General features: G+C 42.0%; 1 protein-coding gene across 4 annotated transcripts; it reads right to left on the bottom strand.

Annotated features, from left to right (window-relative positions):
* Positions 1-3,728: 3,728 nt before the first annotated feature.
* LOC112069320 (LIM/homeobox protein Lhx9) lies at positions 3,729-17,146 on the bottom strand. 4 transcript variants are annotated; one of them, XM_024136627.2, is made up of 6 exons: positions 16,871-17,146; positions 13,129-13,356; positions 11,907-12,109; positions 10,962-11,320; positions 8,035-8,234; positions 4,986-7,343 (listed from the first exon to the last, which is right to left on the bottom strand). In XM_024136627.2, the coding sequence occupies exons 2-6, from the start codon at positions 13,309-13,311 to the stop codon at positions 7,092-7,094; spliced, it is 1,197 nt and encodes a 398-aa protein (XP_023992395.1). In that variant the 5' UTR covers positions 13,312-13,356; positions 16,871-17,146; the 3' UTR covers positions 4,986-7,091. The 4 variants fall into 4 exon arrangements, with proteins under 4 accessions (XP_023992396.1, XP_023992395.1, XP_023992394.1 ...); XM_024136628.2 differs by lacking the exons at positions 4,986-7,343; positions 16,871-17,146 and adding an exon at positions 3,729-4,543 and having other exon boundaries at positions 13,129-13,737; XM_024136626.2 differs by lacking the exon at positions 16,871-17,146 and having other exon boundaries at positions 10,962-11,317; positions 13,129-13,741.
* Positions 17,147-19,149: the final 2,003 nt, after the last annotated feature.

Here is a 19,149-nt window from a genome sequence, read left to right as displayed (position 1 = left end):
CGGGGGTGTGAACAACTCTATGTATAATTAGATATTAAATTTTCAATACATTTGCAAACATTTCTAAAAACATGTTTTCACTTTGTCATTATGGGGTATTGTGGGCTAAATGGGTAGGAAAACAAAACAATTTAATACATTTTGCACATTCAGGCTGTAAACACAACCCAAATGTGAAGCTAGGTTCTAGGTTAATGAATAGATGAGAGGAGTTGAGGCAGAGGAAGGAGAGGAGGGAGAAGAGGAGACACAGAGGAAAAGAGGAGGGGAGAGGAGAGGAGGGAGAAGACGGGAGACAAGAGGAGAGGGGAGAAAGACGGAGAGGAAAGTGAGAGGAGGGAGAAGAGGGAGAGAGAGAGAAGAGAGGAGAGAGAGGAGCAGAGACGGAAAGGGAGAGAGAGGGGCAGAAGAGGAGACAAGAGGAGAGGTGAGAAGAGGAGAGGAAAGGAAGAGAGGAGGGGAGAAGAGGAGACAAGAGGAGAGGAGGGGAGAAGAGAGACGAGAGGAAGGGAGAAGAGGAGAGAGGATGGAAAGCAGGAGACAGGAGGGAAGAGGTGAGGAAGAGGAGAGGGGGAAGAGGAGGAAGAGAGTAGGAGGAGGTGAGGAGGGAGAAACGGAAGGAGGAGACGAGAAGGAGGGAGAAGAGGAGAAGTAGAGGGGGGAAGAAGGAAGAGAAGAGGAGAGGAGAGGCAAGGCGAGAAAGAATGAGGGAGGGGGAGAACAAAGGCAGAGGACGGGGAGAAGGAGGAAGAAGAGGGCGAGAACGAGGAGCAATGATGAGAGAGGGGGGGGAGAAGAGAGAAGAGGAGAGAGGAGAGGAGGGGAGAGCGCAGGGAGAAAGAGGAGACAAGAGGGAAGCGAGACCAGACAAGGAAAGGAAGAGTGAGGGGGAGAAGAGGAGACAAGCAGGAGAGTGAGAAAGAGGTAGGAGAGGAAAGGAGAGGAGAGGGGGAGACAAGAGAGACAAGAGAGAGAGAGACGGGAGAAGCAGGAGGACGCAACGAAGGCAGAGGGCGAGAAGAGGATGGGCAGAGGAGTGGCAGAAGCAGAGTGAAGGAGGGGAGAACAAGGAGAGGAGGGGGAGAAGAGCGAAGCAAGAGGGAGACAGCAGGAGCATGATCGAGACGAGGGGGGGAGAACGCAAGAGCAAGACCGAGAACGAGCGAGAGAGCGACAAGAAGACCGGCCGAGACAGGCAGGGCCGAGAACCGAACGACGAGACGCTGCTCAGTGAGGCGCCTGCTGCTATCCACTGCAACCAGTCAGGGCATACTGTTTCCCTACAACCAGCTCCAACACGCCACAGGCAACAGCTATGCGTCATCGTTGTGTTATCTTCATGTGTTGAGCCCCAGCACAGCCCATGAACTGCGAGGCACGTGGGATCTGCCCACCCCCCCCCGCCCCCACACTGCTGATGGTTGACCCCTCCCCGCTCATTTCCACACACGCCACCCCATAATCCTGCACCACACCCAAACCCCCTCCGCTCGCACTCCCTCCACTTCCGCCTCGCTCCGCCTCCCCAACGCGTCCCTTACCCCCGCCCCCCACTCGTCCAACGGCCCTCCCTCCACAGCCACCCACCCACTCGCCACTCGCACTCACTCACCCCCCCTCGCACCCACCCCCTCCACCCATTCCCACCCACCTCCCCCGTGCCTCCCACCGCCCAACCACCCGACCCGAGCCAGACTCACCCCACCCCGTTCTCCACCCTTCCTGGCAGCTGCCCACGGCCGGCCCCGCCACCACCACCTCCCCTCCGCTGTAACATTCGCCCCCACCGGCCCCCAGCGCGACGAGACCCGCCCCTCCCCCCCCCCTCATACCGCATTTGCACCCCCCCACGCGCACCTAGTCACATCGGCACCTCCGCCCTAACCCCCACACGCCCACGCCAACCTGTACTCCGCCTCTCCGCGCCGCCCTCCCCCCTCCCCCCTCCCCCTCACCTGACATGCTCTCTGCTCCATGTCCTGTACTGTACTACCTGAGAGATGTGGTCACCTGACATGCTCTCTGCTCCTGGTGTGAACTTTAGTGACATCACGTGTTCCAATAATATGAACAAAACCTCCCTTCCCTCTGCTGCTCTCTCTCACAATCAAATATCTAAAGTAAGGAAGTCGTGATCACTTCCTTTCATAGTGATTACAATTATGAAAGGAAGTGCAATAGCAGCTGAACAGTATTGGGAAATATTGTGACATTTTTGAGTCCATTAAGCAACTGCAATTGGCACTAATGAAAGATGTCCCGGACCTTCTGTTTTCGACTCTCTCTCTCTCTCTACCACACCTGCTGTCTCGACCTCTGAATGCCCAGCTATGAAAAGCCAATTGACATTGACTACTGAGGTGCTGACCTGTTGGACCCTCTACAACCATTGTGATTATTATTTGATCCTGCTGGTTGTCTATGAGAGTCTGAACATCTTGAAGAACAATCTGGTCTTAACGGCTATGTGCTCTTATAATCTCCACCTGGCACCGCCAGAAGAGGACTGGCCACCCCTCAGAGCCTGGTTCCTCTCTAGGTTTCTGCCTTTCTAGGGAGTTTTTCCTAGCCACCATGCTTCTACATCTGCATTGCTTGCTGTTTAGGGTTTTAGGCTAGGTTTCTGTATAGCACTTGGTGACATCTCCTTATGTAAAAACGGTTTTATAAATACATTTGATTGATTGATTGGTGGATCCTTAATTGGGGAGAACGGGCTCGTGGTAATGACTGGAGCGGAATCAGTGGAACGGTATCAAATGCATCAAACATATGCTTGATGCCATTCCATTTGCTCCGTTCCGATCATTATTATGAGCCGTCCTCCCCTCAGCAGACTACTGTAACACACACACTAATGGTTCCGATAAGAGGCATTCCAGTCACAAACCTCCATCCCTTCACATTCTTGTCAGTCAYCAGGATGCTGTGATGATGTCCAGAATCTTCTGAATCCAAGATGGCCGACACTGTTTGTTTATGTTATGTTGCAATCCCACTTCCTGCTGCTCGCTAGTGTAAACCGCCCACCGCCCGGGCCAGGAAAAACAGCACGACCAGCACCCCAGTGAGGGAGGTTTAGGCTTGGACTTGTCTGTAGTGTTTGCTGTTTCCCACGTTGTTGGAATTCAACAGCAAGCTGTTTACTAGGCCCCATGTGGCACCACCGTTCCCTCCTCCCCCACCCTGGCCCTCTGCTCCCTTCCGTCTCCCTTCTTCCCGACATGGATATGCAGCGTTCATCGTAGAGCAGTAATCACACAGCACTGAGGGCCCAAGCCAGTGGGATTAGGTTACAGGCATTGTGATTTGTGAGACTAGGAGACGCGGTTAGTCAATTAGAATTATGTGGTGTAGTTTTACCCCAAGAATGAAACGTGGTGCCCACATTTGTCAGGAGTCTGAATGGACTCTATCCAGTTCCTATACACTGTAACTGAACAGAAAACATATTGTAAATAGCTTGAATTCCACATCTAATTAATGCCATCTAGTATTTGCAATCACTCCGTTAATTCCGTGAGCTGGTTGTGTATTTTAAAAGCTGCACAGTAAACAAGAACATAAGAAAAACTACGATATTGAAATCAGCCAGTAATAATCGGATTGTTAATATTGTCCTTAGTTAGCTGAATGTCATGTATAAATAAGCTTCAAGCATTAAAATCCATCTATGTCATCACAATGACATTTCATTTTCCACCGTAAGGTATATGAGCATCATCAGGGAAGGATTTTCATAGGGTTTATTTTTTATTTTTTTACAGCTGACAACGAATGATACTAATACAATGCATCAAACGAAGTAATAATATACAGCTCAATGAAAATGTTAACGATATGATGAGGTGCATGCAAAATGGGAATCCTCTTCATCTTTGTGCTACATCCTCTTTTTCCTCAGTGCAGCCAGATGGCAAAGCGCCAACTCTGCAGTCCTCTTCATCAGCCCGTTTGATGGGCGTCCTGCTGCCGAGTTTCAAGGAGGCCATGTGTTTACAAAATGACATTTGTGACAAAAGAACGTTTTTTTTTTTTTTATATAGCAAGCTGATTCTATAGAGGGTAGAGGTTAGAGTGTGTGGGGTAAGGGAAGGGTGTGTGTGTGTGTGTCCTGTAGTGTTGTTAAATGTCTGCAGTCTCTTAATCCTACTGTAACCCCCTGTGCTGCCATGCTGTTCTGCTATATACAGCTATGTTACTATACAACTTTTTCCACTGTGTGTGAATGGCATTCCAATATGAGCAAAGTCAAGTCTTTTTTCACAATGATATCAGTAATCACACACTGTATTCTTCTCCGTAGTTCGATTCAAACATTCAGGAAAAACGTTTTCAATTTTTTTTGGTTGTTGTACTTTTTTTTTTGACTGAAACATGTCTTGTTATTTTGTTCTCTCTCAATATTCTATCGTCTTATCCTAATACTGTCTTTGTCTTCAATGGTGAGGAATTCCGACCAAAGTTTTCCCCTTCTTTTAATACTTTAGGGAATTTTCAAACGTCGGGAAGTTTGGCTGTAATGCCCCAAGATTTGTTCTCCCTGTAAGAAATCATAGAGTAACAATATATTAACTACAGAGCAACCTGGCTTTATAGGTCTGCATTTACTGTTATGGCACCTTAGCACTACTTATATAATATACAGATATATCAGTCAATGTATGCTTTGCAGCGTTCCTTTTTCCATTTAAAAAAAAGTTATATAGCCATATTCATGCATTAAAAAGCCATTTTCATAATTGTTGACTACAGGGTTTAGGTGCAAATTCATGGGGCATTACTTTGAAGCTGTAAACACCATCAAATAGGAAATAAAAATAATTCAAAATGAAAGTAAAAAATGTGGAACGTTTGTTTTAATTGGTCAATCAATCATTGAATGCTTTTTTTTCATTTGTTGATGTGAGTAAAATAATAAAAACCTAGTATCTAAGGGATAACACAAAAAAAAATGGCAAGTGTAAATGAAAAATAAAAACTCATTTAAAACAAAGTATTTTTTTATTCACACAAAATTTAATAAGATATATAACAACCGTTTGGTCCATAAATATTTAAGGGGAAATAGTTTCTATACACCATCTTTGTCAAGAAACAGGGAAACATGGACAATCTCGATAGAACACTTAGTGTACTCAACTATTAACATGAATATTATTGGATTAACCAACTATATCTGAAAGAGTGCTGCTTTCTAAGACATCGCTGCCCCCTTTCTAACAGGATACACCATAAAAAGATCTTCAGAAATAAGATGTTAAAACAGTACAAAACTAGTGAGGCGTCAAAAGGATGTGAATCAGTCAACAAACAATAACATATAAATCCTGAAGTTTACAAACTTTCTTCCAAGTTATAGCATAAGGCACATAGTAGAACTGAGTTAAGCATCTACTTCATCAAGTAGATTGAGAGTAACGCTATGTTCTACAATAGAACAAATTGTGACAATTACAATAAAAAATGTTTGAAGCCCGCAGCCAGGAATCTCTCTTTTTCTTTCTCCTAATTCGCACCATGTAGTCCTGCTTTGCTATCAACCACAACCCGACGCCAACGACCTTAAACAGCTTGCCCAGGAGACAAAAAATACAAGTTGAACCCCGTCAGAAAGAAATCCTTCTATTTCTTTTGTCTCTCTTTCTCCGAAATCAGCCAGATGAAAAAGATAATTGGTCTGTTCAGTAGCAAGTGTCGGTAAAGTTTAAATATGGCCAAGGAGAAAACGTGGAGGATGATTTCTTTGTCCCACTAGCTGTCTAATATCTCCAGCTTTTCTGGGGTCATTGTAATGTTTCTGTCAGGTCTACACATCTTCCATATCGTCATCCCTCACTTTTTATTATCTTCCTCTCCGACCTTCTTACCTTTTTCAGAATCAACCCTTCTTTACCCTGAGAAACATGATGATAATAATAATAATAATGTACTTTCCTTTTGGGCAGTATATTGTCACTGTGCAATTGTACTTAACAGTAATTCTACGGGCTCGCTGAATCCAGATAAACTACTGTTTTTTCCATTTGTGTGTTTGGTATGTAAAATGAGGCCAACAGAATTGTTTTTCCAGTTGTGTGTTTGGTATGTAAAATGAGGCCAACAGATTAGTAAAAGTATCATGGAAACAATAATTTCAAACAGTGCCCGTGAACTCTGTCCCAATCAGAATTTTACTCACTGATTTATATTGTTGAACTCCTTCTAATATCAACGTGACTGCATTCCATGTTGGACAGTTACCACTGTACAGATCTAGAGATGTGTCAGTTACCACTGTACAGATCTAGAGATGTGTCAGTTACCACTGTACAGATCTAGAGATGTGTTCTGTTCTTATCCTTTTCTATCACAGTTGAGGTGTATCATGTTAAGACAAAATGCATGTTGACGTCACCGCAGCCACCTGGCATTAGAGTTGTAATGTTTGTTTTGTTGTAATGTATACAACGTTAATTTAGAGATGGGAAATTACTCATCTCTATAATGCTCCAATGTCTTATAACATCCAGGATAACTCTGAATGATCTTTTACACAACATTCWGAAAATTCATATTTAAAAGATAAAAAAATGTAAAAAAGGAAATATCAAAATATGCTTTAAATAGGATAGTACTAACATAGTATTAATGATTTTAAATGAATTATCAGGCCGGGATCAATTTTAGACTAAATCAAATCAAATGAACAAATTAAATTAAATAAAGTAAAAAATAATATACTATTACCATTTAAATAACTTAATTTTGGGCTCTGACCCAGATTGTGGAACCCTCTATAATAATTTGTCAATGCCTTCCAGATTCAAAARGTCCTCGACACAAGACCAATCACTAAATAGGTTGACTACAAACTCAGCTGCCAAGCGGTTGCAAATGCTACACATCAAAATAATCTCCTCCTGATTAAATGTTGCTGTTGTTGTTGTCGATGTTCTTGCTGCTTTCTGTTGTGTGTACAGTACAGTACCGTACTTTATGTATCCATGGAACTGTCTCWGTTTTCTTTAAAGATGTTGTTTAAAAATATATCATTGCAAATTGGGGGGAAAAAAACAAAATGAGTTAAGAGCTAGGAGTCGTAGAGCTTGCTAGAAAAGGTTTGTCAAGGTAGTCTGTGAGGGGCTCCCCGAATCATGGCTGTCCAAACTAGACGTGACGGAGGTCACTACAGTGATAGAGGGATTGGTCAGGTCTGTTAGTGTGGCCGCGCTGGAGGGGGGTGTCAGAGCGCCGCTGTCGGACGAGGGCGGAGGGAGTGACGTGCCGTCGGCCTTGTCAACACCATTCTCCTGTCGCAAAACGTTCCTTCTGAATTTGGCTCTTGCGTTTTGGAACCATACCTGTAAACCAATCCAATCCAATGGCTTTTACTTTATGTTTATGTCTGATGTATATTAAAAATATATATATTAGCAACTTATTTACTTTCTTTTCTTTCTTTCTTTCTCATAAAATTGTTCTGTTTGACATCACAGTGTTGCCCACTAGCTGACTCTCCTGGCAGAGTACAAAGTGCAATAACTACAAACTGCTGATTTTTGACGCCATTATTTTGGACTCAGGGAGTAGAAACTACATGAGAAATGACCAGCTGAAAAAGTTTTTCTTTTGTAAAAGATCCTTACAAGACTTGTGCACTCTCTCTCTCTCTCTCTCTCTCTCTCTCTGTGTACGTTAGTTTAAGTTTCTCGCTCTGTGAACATTAGTTTAAGTTACTCTTGCCACCACTGACCCAGGGAGACTGGGGGTGATTAGTGGATAAATGATATGTCTATAAACCCTGAACACTACAAATACACTACATCTACTTCATACAGTACATCAAGGAACCCTAGTGCCTAACAACATTCCATACAACTCAACATTGGTAGAAAACAAATTAAACATTTTATTAAAACCTAACAAAACAAAAAAGGATGAATTAAATGGACTGATGGTCAAAAAAKAAAGAACAAACGGTGGAATGGAGGATACAGTGAAGACGTCATACTAGGTCAGAGGTCGAGAAGGAGGTCGATGGCTTCTGCTTACCTGTAGAACTCTTTTGGTGAGGCCTGTCTTCTGGGCCAGCTGTTTGAGGTCCTTGGCGTCTGGGTTGTGGTTGATAGCAAAGTAGGACTTCATGGTGCGGAGCTGATGGTGCTTGAAGGAGGTACGCATGCGCTTGTTCTTCTGGGCTGGAGGGTAGGCCTGGTCACGATCCAGGTGTTCCCCATCATTCTCATTACAACCTAACCAAGAGGAGGAGGCGTCAGCTTAGAACACAAATACTGCCACATTGGAGAATGCATTACGTGCATTGTAGAATAATATATATWTTTTTTAATCGGGGTGCTGCTGGATACTTGTAAATATAATCCCTAGAAGATTAGATGGACAGCACTCCCCCAAAATGGGTGAGAATAGAAAGATACAAGTCAACCGGAGCAGGGTTGGGAATAGTTTAATATGGCCACGCATTCCAATGAACAGAAATTCAAGACACAAAATGTCCGTAAACTGGCCATAGTTTTCAGTTAAGATTTAAATATTTCATTGATTCATAATTATTCCAAATTGAACTGAKCCGAAACCCTTAGAAAGTATTATAAATGTATWTWATTTTTTTAAATAAATRAAATCTACAGTAAGAGTTAGTTGATTTGGTACAGTATTTCTAATGTGTTTAAAGAAAGTAATACTGTCTTGTCATTAAAATGTAATCCCTACTTCCAACATGCACCATCATTTTAGGTCCTTAACTGTTTATGGGAAAATATTTACAATAATTGATTGACATTCCATGATTAAAAGACAATTATTTTAAAAGTCAACACAGCCAGCAGTCATTTCTATAGCGTATATGGACCTACAGTAGCTCCCTATGACAGACTCTTTCTACTCTATCACATCAAGTGGTCGTCTCTAAATCTCTGTCTAATAAACTGGAACAATATAGCAGGCCATTCATTTTTTTCAACACACCTATCTTGTTATTTACGGCCCCCTAGAAATGCAAATCACTAGTTTAAATGACAGAGTTTAGTGCCGGTTTCAAAGACCCAAAATGCATTGCTCCAGTAGGCTTAATTCTAGTTTTAGTGAATCCAGAGCTAAGCATGAACGCAGATGAATCTAGGATTAAATATCTCTGATGTACACACTCCATTTATTTTTCAAATGAATCTCGACCAGGACTACTACCAGATTGTTCATCATTAACTTGTTTTCAGAAAACACTTATTTTCAGATATCAGATGTTCATCTTAATTCATGTTAGACACGCATCTTGAAAGCACTGCAATAAATAAGACCTCAATCTTTAAATCTTGGGTATCCTATTTTCGTCCAGTGCCTTTCGTTCTATAACTACCCACCAGGGGTCACTATGAAAACATGCTGAGCAGCAAAGTATAGCCGAACAACTGCAAAGTCGACATGGGACTGCATTGGAGAATCCTCTAAAAGACGTATAGGCATACAGAGGAGACAGATKCAAAACATTATAAACCGGATCTAGACAATATAAAGGTTTTTGCCCYCACCTGACTGTGAAAGACATGCAATTTCTGATTTTGGAACGCTACATACAAAAGCAGGACTTCATTCTGAGTTAACTACAAGCGTGTATGTATGTCTTGCAGTGCAACCAAAAAGTGCTTTAAAGATGCACAACTTCTATAGCTAAATATTTATTTTTAAATTAAACGGAGACCAAATAAATTAAGGAGGCATATTGACATTATTTATGGAAATGAAACAGTCTTCAGAAAATCTCGATTATTATCCTTGTCGTTATTAATTTATTATTATTGGTAGGCCTATTCTACTGTATTCCCGCTCCATCTTTCACTTGTTCTGTTTCTGAGAACTGTGCTGACCTTCCCGAGTATGATTCAGAAGTGGTTGAAGGCCAGGGATTCCTAAAGCACCTTCAATTAACGCAGAACTGTTAACACGCAGAMTACCTTTTTTCCTTTCATTCATGGTGAACAGAGGAAACTTGGCACACAATTAACAACTGTATCAACCGGATACTAATTCTAAAAAGCAACAACAAAAGYGAATATGCGGGGTTGGTTGCATTATAACATTCAGCGTTTTGAATTCCAGATTTCCAAAGTAAAATTAGGCTAACTGTATGCCTACAGTAGGCTATAGCCTAACCGAGGAGGCAATGTCCCCCCAAGTAAAACTAAAMGCGGAAAAAGGGCATTAGCTGCGGCACATTTTAAGCAAGTGAATTACCGTACTGAATTGCCGTACCCTCTGKACGTGCGTATAGGTCACCCGTTACCCCCTGCACGTGCATATGGTTCAAGTGCATGTGTGTGCCCATGTTAGACATTCGATAACCTAAAACGATTCTTAATTAGAAAATGTAATAGAATGTTTAACTGGGGGTCAATTTTAGATCATTTTGACAACAAGAAATGTAGCATAATGATGGTAAATGCAAATAGGCTTCATGAACAGAGCAGACATTCATAGAAGGCCTCTTCAATTTTGTTGAATGGCCAATTGTTCTCTTTCCCCCTTCCCTTTRTGGTTAAAATTGCTTTCGGAGTAGGCCTACGGACTTAAACACCGAGCAAGCCAAAAATTCCAGCAGCCAGCTCTATATTCGTCAGTTCACCAGCGCACGTCGTGTTTTTTTTTTTTATATAACTATACAAGTCAGTTAAGAACAAATTCTTATTTACAATGACAGCCTAGGAACAGTGGGTTGACTGCCTTGTTCAGAACGACAGATTTTTAACTCGTCAGCTCGGGGATTCGATTTGGCAACCTTTCYGTTACTGGCCCAACGCTCTAACCACTAGGCCACCTGCCGCCCCTTCGTTAGCATGTAATAACATTATATTAGCCCTAACCATTACATCCCCATCGAAACGTTATTTTCAAAGAGTGCAACAGCATAAATTCCCCGATTACAACTCCCCAACCAGCCAGTCCTCTCATCTTCTCTGTCTCCTCACCTGAGTTGTAGCTAGTGATGTCTATGCCCATGGCGGGGCTCTTCCTCTTCCGAGGCCTTCCCTTCTGGGCCGTTCCAGTGCCATTGAAGTATGGCAGCGCCAGACCTCCACCTTTAGCCGCCATCTCGGCATAGTTGAGGCCAGGGTGGGGGTACTCTCCCTGGGATATGGTCTCGAAGTGGACCCGGCAGTACACCAGGCTGTCTTTCATGCCGAAGTGGTCGCCTGTGGTCAGGGTCTTGTTGCACGTGGTGCACGTGAAGCAGCTCAGGTGGTACACGGAGTCCCTCGCGCGCATCACCATCTCAGATGCTGAGATCCCGAGGTGGCAGCGAGCGCACCTCTGCACGGAGAACCTTCTAGAACAAGGACGCGCAGACATGACACTTCTAAAACATTCCGAACAGGATTGAAAAAAATGGAACACACTCACACACACTGCGAGGAGAGGGGGGGAGCCACATAAAAGACACCTCCATGTCGTTATTGTTTTTCCCCCCAGCAGTTTGCTTATAATGTTATAACCTCCATCCGCAGTTTTTGTATAATAACACCTCGGCTTTGCAGTGGAAATGTCAGATTGCCTCTGATATCTATAGGCTACATGGCTACAGCTGTGTCTATGTCCATGTTGTCGAGTCATTATATGAGGCCTTGTATGCCCTGTTGAGTAAAGCTWTAGCCGATCGAACCAATAAGCCTTCTCTGCATACATTATACATTTAACCTAGATTTATAGCCTATTTGCCTTTTTCCGTGGCCTATGTCTGTGTTTTACGCCTATGGATTCAGTCACTAACAATCGTTTGTATGACAGGCCTAATACCAAACAGAGAGAGAGAGAGAGGGGGAGAGAGAGAGAGAGTTGTTCAATTATCGAATAATAAAATACATTATTTCACTAAGCCTGTAGAAAAACAATTCATAACCTTAGATTTGTCTTACCTGTAGTAATCATCCTTGCAGTAGATGCTGCCATCCTTGGCGAAACACGTGAGCTCTGACTCCAAATGCTGTTTACATTCACAGCATTTGAGGCACCGTAGGTGCCATTGTTTGTCCACAGCGAGCAGATAATATCTATCCGATATTTTGCCTCCACAGCCGGCACACAACGCGGGTTTCTCAGGGCCCATGGAAGGCATGGTCTGGAAGGAGAAGGAAAGGAGGGGGATATTAACGTGGGAAATGCATGGCTCACATCCTGAGCCTGTAGTTAGGCCTKTACTTCTCATGTGAGGGTTTGGCTTGTGTGTGYTAAAACTGTAACATATATGAAAATTACATATTTCACTAAAATCAGCATTACACGATTTTCTTGAAAATAAATAAAATAGTAAGTAGCACTTTAGTTAGATTTTAGGCTCATGACAGTTCGGTTTAAAAGCAAAATGAACCCCAGGAAATTCCTGCGAAGCTGGAAGTGTATAAACATGCAGGGCCCATTGTGTTTAGGGAGTAACTGCGTTCAACTTATCRAACAAATGGAGCTACATAATGATATTACAATGACAAAGAATAATTAATGACGCTTCCTTGCACATTTAAAATAAGCTGTATCGACAGCTGAGAAGGCKCTATAACCTCCTACTTTTACACGCCTAACCATAAATTACAACAATGACCCAGGAATAATAATTATCATAATAACACAAATTATGTAGGCCTATAATAAATTATTATGTAAATGCTYATAATAATCAACCACAGATAACTCTAGTAGGCTATATCTGTAATTATTGTTTAATTATAGTCTATATTATATAAATAAATATTGACAACAGCAATTTGCTATTTGCTCAAAATATAAATTGTGTAACAAATTGGAAAATTGTGCGTAATAATTGTCACATTTAGTTTATGCACATTCACTTAACAGGTTTATAAGTGAATATATTTGTATTACATACGAAAACTTCCCCAGACGAGCATACAATTTAGGCTGCATGTTATTGTTTGTTATGTTGGGCAGAGGAATCTGTAAACTCAATATTAACCACAACATTAAGACTTTATTTCGAGTGATTCTTTATATTAGCCCAACTATAGGCCTACCTTCTAAAGCATTCTCTTGCGCATAAGCAGTTATTCCCATTCGGATGTAGGTGTTAATCGTCATAGATGTCAGAATAAAACAACAACATTGCATTGTGTTAATTTTCCTCACCGCTTCCCTTCCGTTGAGCCGCACGCCCTTGGCCAGGCGCGAGTCGGTTTTGGATCTCCTCTCCATCTCCTCCATGATGCCCTGGATGTGGTCACCGGAGATCCCGTGGAACAGCATGGCTCCCGCTCTTGAACGACGTAATGTGCAACAGCTCGCTTCTGCCTTATAGCCCACAACTTCCATATACAGCTCTGCGTCCGGTAGGCTCAGAGCATCCGACTGGTTCTGCTGCGAGACAGGCATACACACACAAGAGGCACACTCAGCTCGGCTTACCTCCTCTGCAAGTGTGCAAAGCAAACTGGGGGAAAACGAATACAACTCGGTGTAGAGATGAGGAACGGGGAGAAGTCAATGCAGGAATAAATTGTTTTCCTCTCCCCTGAATGTCTTGTTACCAAAAGAAAAAGTATAGTCCAGCTGATACGGCGGGTGCCAGTACACGCACTGATGATGATGGTGATGAACGGTTAAAATGGCAGAAGTTTAGATTGGGTATTTTTCTCTCGACAGTCCCCCACCGATCTCCCGTTACAGGGTTCCGTGTGCTTGAAGGTCAGATTGGGACTGCCTGTGTTGGAGAGCCGTGTTCTATTTGTGAAGAGAGCAAAAGCCTGCCCAGTTTGGATAATTTGGTAGGAGGAGTCGTTCCCTCTCTCTATGCCACTGATTTCTATTCACCAACAAAGAGCTGTCACTCTCCTCTCAAACCCGCCGTGCATGCTGGCTGCGAGAGCGTGGAGAGAGACACTTCGGGTATTGACATTTTCATTACTTTTCTTTTCTATAGGTTTTAGTTACCAGACACATTAGTGGAGACTAAATCGCAGCTTAAAGACACGATACGGTTTAGGGATATTTACATAAGCTCTTGGTGTGATTGAATTAGAAGGATAAGCATTGGATATTGAATTGTAATTTGAACTAATTTTAATATGTTTGAAATGTATTATGGAGTTTCAGAATTCTAATTTGTTGAATTTGATTCGATACGTTTATGTGACACGTCTTATGTGAAACAGTCGTGTGAAGCGATATTTTTACAATTGTCGGGTAAATTTTGGATTGGATATTTTTTACTTTAGCCCGAGATTATAATAGGCCTAATTTAACAGGATCCTGATTAATTCATGTTAAAGATTACATGTGTGTGTGTGTGTGTGTGGTGGTGTGGTGTGTGTGTGTGTGTGTTGTGTGTGTGTGTGTGTGTGTGTGTGTGTGTGTGTGTGTGTGTGTGTGTGTGTGTGTGTGTGTGTGTGTGTCTGTGTGTGTGTCTGTGTGTGTGTCTGTGTGTGTGTGTTGGGAGGTTGGGGCGGGGCAGTGATATGTTATAGGGAGAAGACAGCTACAGTAACTCCGTAGAGAGAATGGTAAAAGATTATCATAGCCAACATATGTCAAGTTTAGCCTACAAAACACAATGTAGGCCTGCAAAATAATACAATATGGACTACGATAAATATGCCACAAATAGCCTAGAGCATGGCAAAACATGTAGGGCCATTCTAAAACGAACAGATGCCAAATGCCAGACCCTTTCCTAACCAACATAATAAGTAAGCCTAATTAAGAAGCCTATATAGGAGCCTATATGCATTTTCTAGTTATCCTAAGGCTGCATGCGCTGAAYTGCCAGTGTCAAGCTTCCATTCTGTGTAAGTAACGGAATTACACATTTTAAAGCCCAATCAATGCTCTCTCAATTAAACGGTAACCTACACTCAATGGAAACGAATTATCCGCCACTAACTCTTCATTAGCATGCCCATCGTCTCTCCAATTAACCCCTCTGTACACTCAAACTATCGCGATACACTGACAGACAGATTTCTCTCTCAAATGTGTGACAACACGCACCCATGYTATTGGCTAAATCTGCTTGTTTGCTTGTTTTTTGCCATTGACATTTTGTACTTTAATCCAAAATATTGAATTCCATTAAATATATTTATTGCACGGATACCATGTTGTCGAAGAGGTAATTGATATTGTCTATATAACGAATGTGTGTATTATTCTGTCCCCAAGGCCCTGGCCGAGGCCTGACAGACAATAAAACACGTCTGGGAGAATTAAAGGTTTTGTGTCAGAGGACAAAAGATAACTCTGCTTACAGTCCGGACCATTAATAAACTCCCCAAAGCTCAATGGAGTTGCAGGTGCGCTTCCTCTCGCCAACACCAATCATTTTAAGAAGTGTTACATTTCCATTTTGTCCCCGGGATCAGAAGTCGGGTGTTTAATTGGGCCCCTCTAGATAATGCGGCGCAGAAATGTCCAAGCTTTAGAGGAGGAGGTGAATGTGCTAGCAGCAGCGGAGTTAGTTCGCGCTCTGTCAGTTTCATACCACTGAGGTAAAACATTTAATAAAAAAATACTGAGGATTCATTTCACTTGGACAAAGAAATCTTAAAATTATGTCAGTTCAGTGTGACATTTAATTGCAGTGTTTATTACGCGTTCCCAGGAGAGGATAGAAAACGCAAAGTGGCCCACCTTATTTTAAAAAGCTCATATCCTGCTAAATGTATAGATAGCTGTTGTTATTTATTTTATAAACTAAAATTATCCTGACTATTATTAGTATTGTTATAATTTCATTGTGCATCTTCATAAGGAATATGAAATGTGCTGTAGATCCCCTTGATGCGTGTCTCCCTTGCCTCCAGCAATGACATTTCATCCGAGTGAAAAAGGATTAAAATGCGTCAATGTATGCATGAGCTCTCCCAGTGTCCATCTCTCTGAAATGGAAATTAACCTATTTGGTTTTTTTTACTTAACAAAATCGAAATGTAGCCTTATTGCCTCTTTCTCGGATTTAGTTTATAGCTAGGCCTATTTTAGAAGTCTAGGGTCCCATAGCAGGTTATTGGTTATAAATGTGTAATTATCTGCTATATGATAAAAAATGAAAATAAAATAAATGACTAATGATGATGCATCTTACAGTAATGCCAATAAGGYTGGAGGACACACATTAGTATCTTCRAAGGAAAGTAACTTATTGGTCTCTAAACGCGTTGGCTTTTGTTWTTTGGGGTGAATTCATACCTGCATTGTTTGTAACCATGCCAGGCTTTTGTCTCCTGAAGAATAAAATAAATAAAATGAAATATAGCGGCCAACTAAAGTATTTCCATTCCGGTTAGAGTTCAGAATTCATCGTTATTTTACTATTATTTGGGTGTCTCGTGACATTTTTAAAACTGGCAACACATTTAGGCTACTATTACGTATTTTTTGTCCGTTTTCCCTCTTTTTTCCACTATTCTGCTGAGACTTTGCTGCGAATCACCTCTAACCTCTGCAGTTCAGTGTACTGTGCAGTGTCTTCTCAATTTCAACCTTGTTATTTTTTCTTATAAAATGTTGACCATGAACATGTATTCAAAAACAATGACAGATAAGATAACCATATTTYAACTATACCACGGGTGGCTCAATGTTGACTTTGGTTTCCTTGTGAATGAAAGAAATAAGCCGTTTATCGCCAATCCTTCCACATCTCAAAGCTCAGTAACCAGGCAGTAACACGTCTCACTATATCTGTCATTAATGCAAAATCTTATAGCTTGCACGCGCACAARCTTTTCCACTCCATGCATCAGGCTGTATTCTATTTCAATGCCATTTTTTCGCACCTCGACAAATATCAGCCATGTGGATATAATGTAGGCCTATYGCACATATACCGATTAATTGCGTGAACATTTGTATTTCATGTGAAAGTTGAGGTTACCTTCAGCTGAGAAAGCGTTGTCCTGTTATAGAAGCCAACCTTGCGTGGAGAGGGTGGCGGGGCTGTACAGAAGAGAGAAGAGGAGGAGGAGAAGGAGGAGAGGGTGGCGGAGATTCTGCCGGTAGATGGGGGTTGTTCCTTGTTTCTTGTAGTCCCAGCGAGTGTCAATTAAAACAAACCCATCGCTTGGCGAGAAGACAATTATACATATTCTTCTCCCTCCACCAAACCCTCTCAAACGCACTGATAATGAGAGCTCACGAGACAATGCTGAGACACACACGCACGCACACACGAGCACGCACACACACACACACACACACACACATCACGGGTTTGTCCAAAATATCAGCATGTCTATGCCCATATGAATTAAAATCTAGTCAAGTGTGTTTTACACCCCAGATTACAGTGGTTTCTGATGGGTCCGTTTTAATAAATCATTGGGTGTTGCAGTCAAACTGTATTAACAGGCTATCTGGAGAATATGAGCGTCAAGATACACCACGCCTAAAAACATCACAGTGCATAGAAATTAAAAGTTATTCAATTGAGTAGATTATTATTAAATGTAACATTAATCCACGTGTCACATTACGTAACCTAGCAGGCACATTTTATACTAATAGGCTATATTGCCCAAATCAGGGAGAATATTAAAAACGCTTGGAACGAAATCTTGTGATGTTGAAGACAGAAATTAAATAGTCACATTCACTTTCTCCTCTGAAATGGGCTGGGCTTGACATCCACGTTTTCTTTTCTAATCACATGAAAAAATACCTTAAATTACAACTCCCTCGGTCTTTGAATGGTTCCATTCCAATTTGAGTCAACCCCTGTCCGCCTTCCAGTCAACAAGATATAGGCATACCGGTAGGCCTTACAATGAACAATGGAGATGGTCGTTAGAATTATGCTATAGTGAAACGGTTGGGTCTGCGTAAATCTTTAGGTTACCGGGGAACGTCAACAGGAGCGCGTGTCACCTCGAGAATCCCAATTATAGAGTGTCATATTAYGTATGTCGCGCGCTGCCCGGAGGCGAAATGCTCCACGGCTGTCGCAATTCCACATAGCAGACTATTACTGCTTCGTTTCACAGAAATCCGTTAAAGTGAATATTTGTAAATATTAAATCTAAACGAAACATAGCCTTCACAAAATCGGTCATCTCGGTTTAATCCAGAACTAAAGCCTCGCGTAGCCTAATTGGTCATCTCTTATGTTTTCTTATCTGTCTACAAGAGATTACAAGTTCGCAAACAATGTGGAAATTATTTCAATGYAGCCAATATTTTTTCTCATTCAGAAATGCAACACAATCGTGACTGCTTATGAATGTGTATGGTTGGTTGGTTGGTTTACTTTAGATTTGMTTTTTTCAATGTGAWGAGGAAATGTGAAAAATMTGTCTTATTCAATTTTGAGAAATATTGTGCGTGATTTGGAATAGGCTATTGGCATAGTATCAAATGCATTGAACTGCCACAGCCTATTATAATGCATGTTAGAAAATGTATTTCATCATATGATTTGAAAAAAGGGTGGGACATCTCATACATCTTCAGACTGAATAGGGTTCTACCTGGAACCCCAAAAAAATCATTATTCAAAAGGTTCTCCTATGGGGACAGCCAAAGACAACGAGCTCTCACAGTCTCAATGCAGATTTAGACATTTCTCCAGAAGTAAAGTGTTGAAGTTGCTCCAAACCTCAAATTTCAAAGTGWTATTGAGCCTTGGGTTGACTCCTCCTGCTCAGTATTGTTCCGTTTCTCCAAAWGTCAAATTTAGGGTTAAGGTTTAGGAAAGGGTAATTATTTATTTAGATTTTTATGAGTGTCCACCACTGGGATCAATCCAGAGTTATGGGATTATACCCAGCCACCACCACCACCCTGTCCACCATGCCCTAGCAAAACCCAAGCCTTCTTGATGGTAATAGCACTCACTGTTTTCGAAGGCATTWTCCGACATCCTCAGGACATGGATAGATGTCCAATTTCGAACACACTCTTGAGCGATCTGCCTGACCGAAGAACCCTTTAAGGTTCTAGATAGCTCCTTTTTTTCTAAGAGTGTAGCATCATTTGAAGGGTTCTTCCTCCCCATCACTACCCCCCCTATTTCTCTCTCGCCCTTTCCTTCTCTCTCCTTTCCTTCTCTCCTTTCCTTCTCTCTCCTTTCCTTTCCTTCTCTCCTTCTTTTCCCCCTCTCCCCTCCTCTCTCCCTCCCGCTCTTCCCCCTCTCCCCTCCCGCCCTCTCTTTCCCCTCTC

The sequence above is a fragment of the Salvelinus sp. IW2-2015 genome, unplaced genomic scaffold (genome assembly GCF_002910315.2).
Source record: "Salvelinus sp. IW2-2015 unplaced genomic scaffold, ASM291031v2 Un_scaffold986, whole genome shotgun sequence".
In the NCBI taxonomy this organism is placed as follows: domain Eukaryota; kingdom Metazoa; phylum Chordata; class Actinopteri; order Salmoniformes; family Salmonidae; genus Salvelinus; species Salvelinus sp. IW2-2015.
The sequence above is the reverse complement of the archived record's forward strand: the minus strand, read 5'-3'. Positions and strand labels throughout refer to the sequence as shown.

What these genes read in the sequence shown, in the direction of transcription:
- LOC112069320 (XM_024136625.2), bottom strand. Translation starts at nt 13,371, where the DNA reads ATGCCTGTCTCGCAGCAGAACCAGTCGGATGCTCTGAGCCTACCGGAC. An exon ending in TGCAAGGATGATTACTACAG is followed by an intron (nt 11,321 to 11,906) that starts GTAAGACAAATC and finishes TCCTTGTTCTAG; the next exon opens with AAGGTTCTCCGTGCAGAGGT. An exon ending in TCACCAAAAGAGTTCTACAG is followed by an intron (nt 7,344 to 8,034) that starts GTAAGCAGAAGC and finishes ATTGGTTTACAG; the next exon opens with GTATGGTTCCAAAACGCAAG.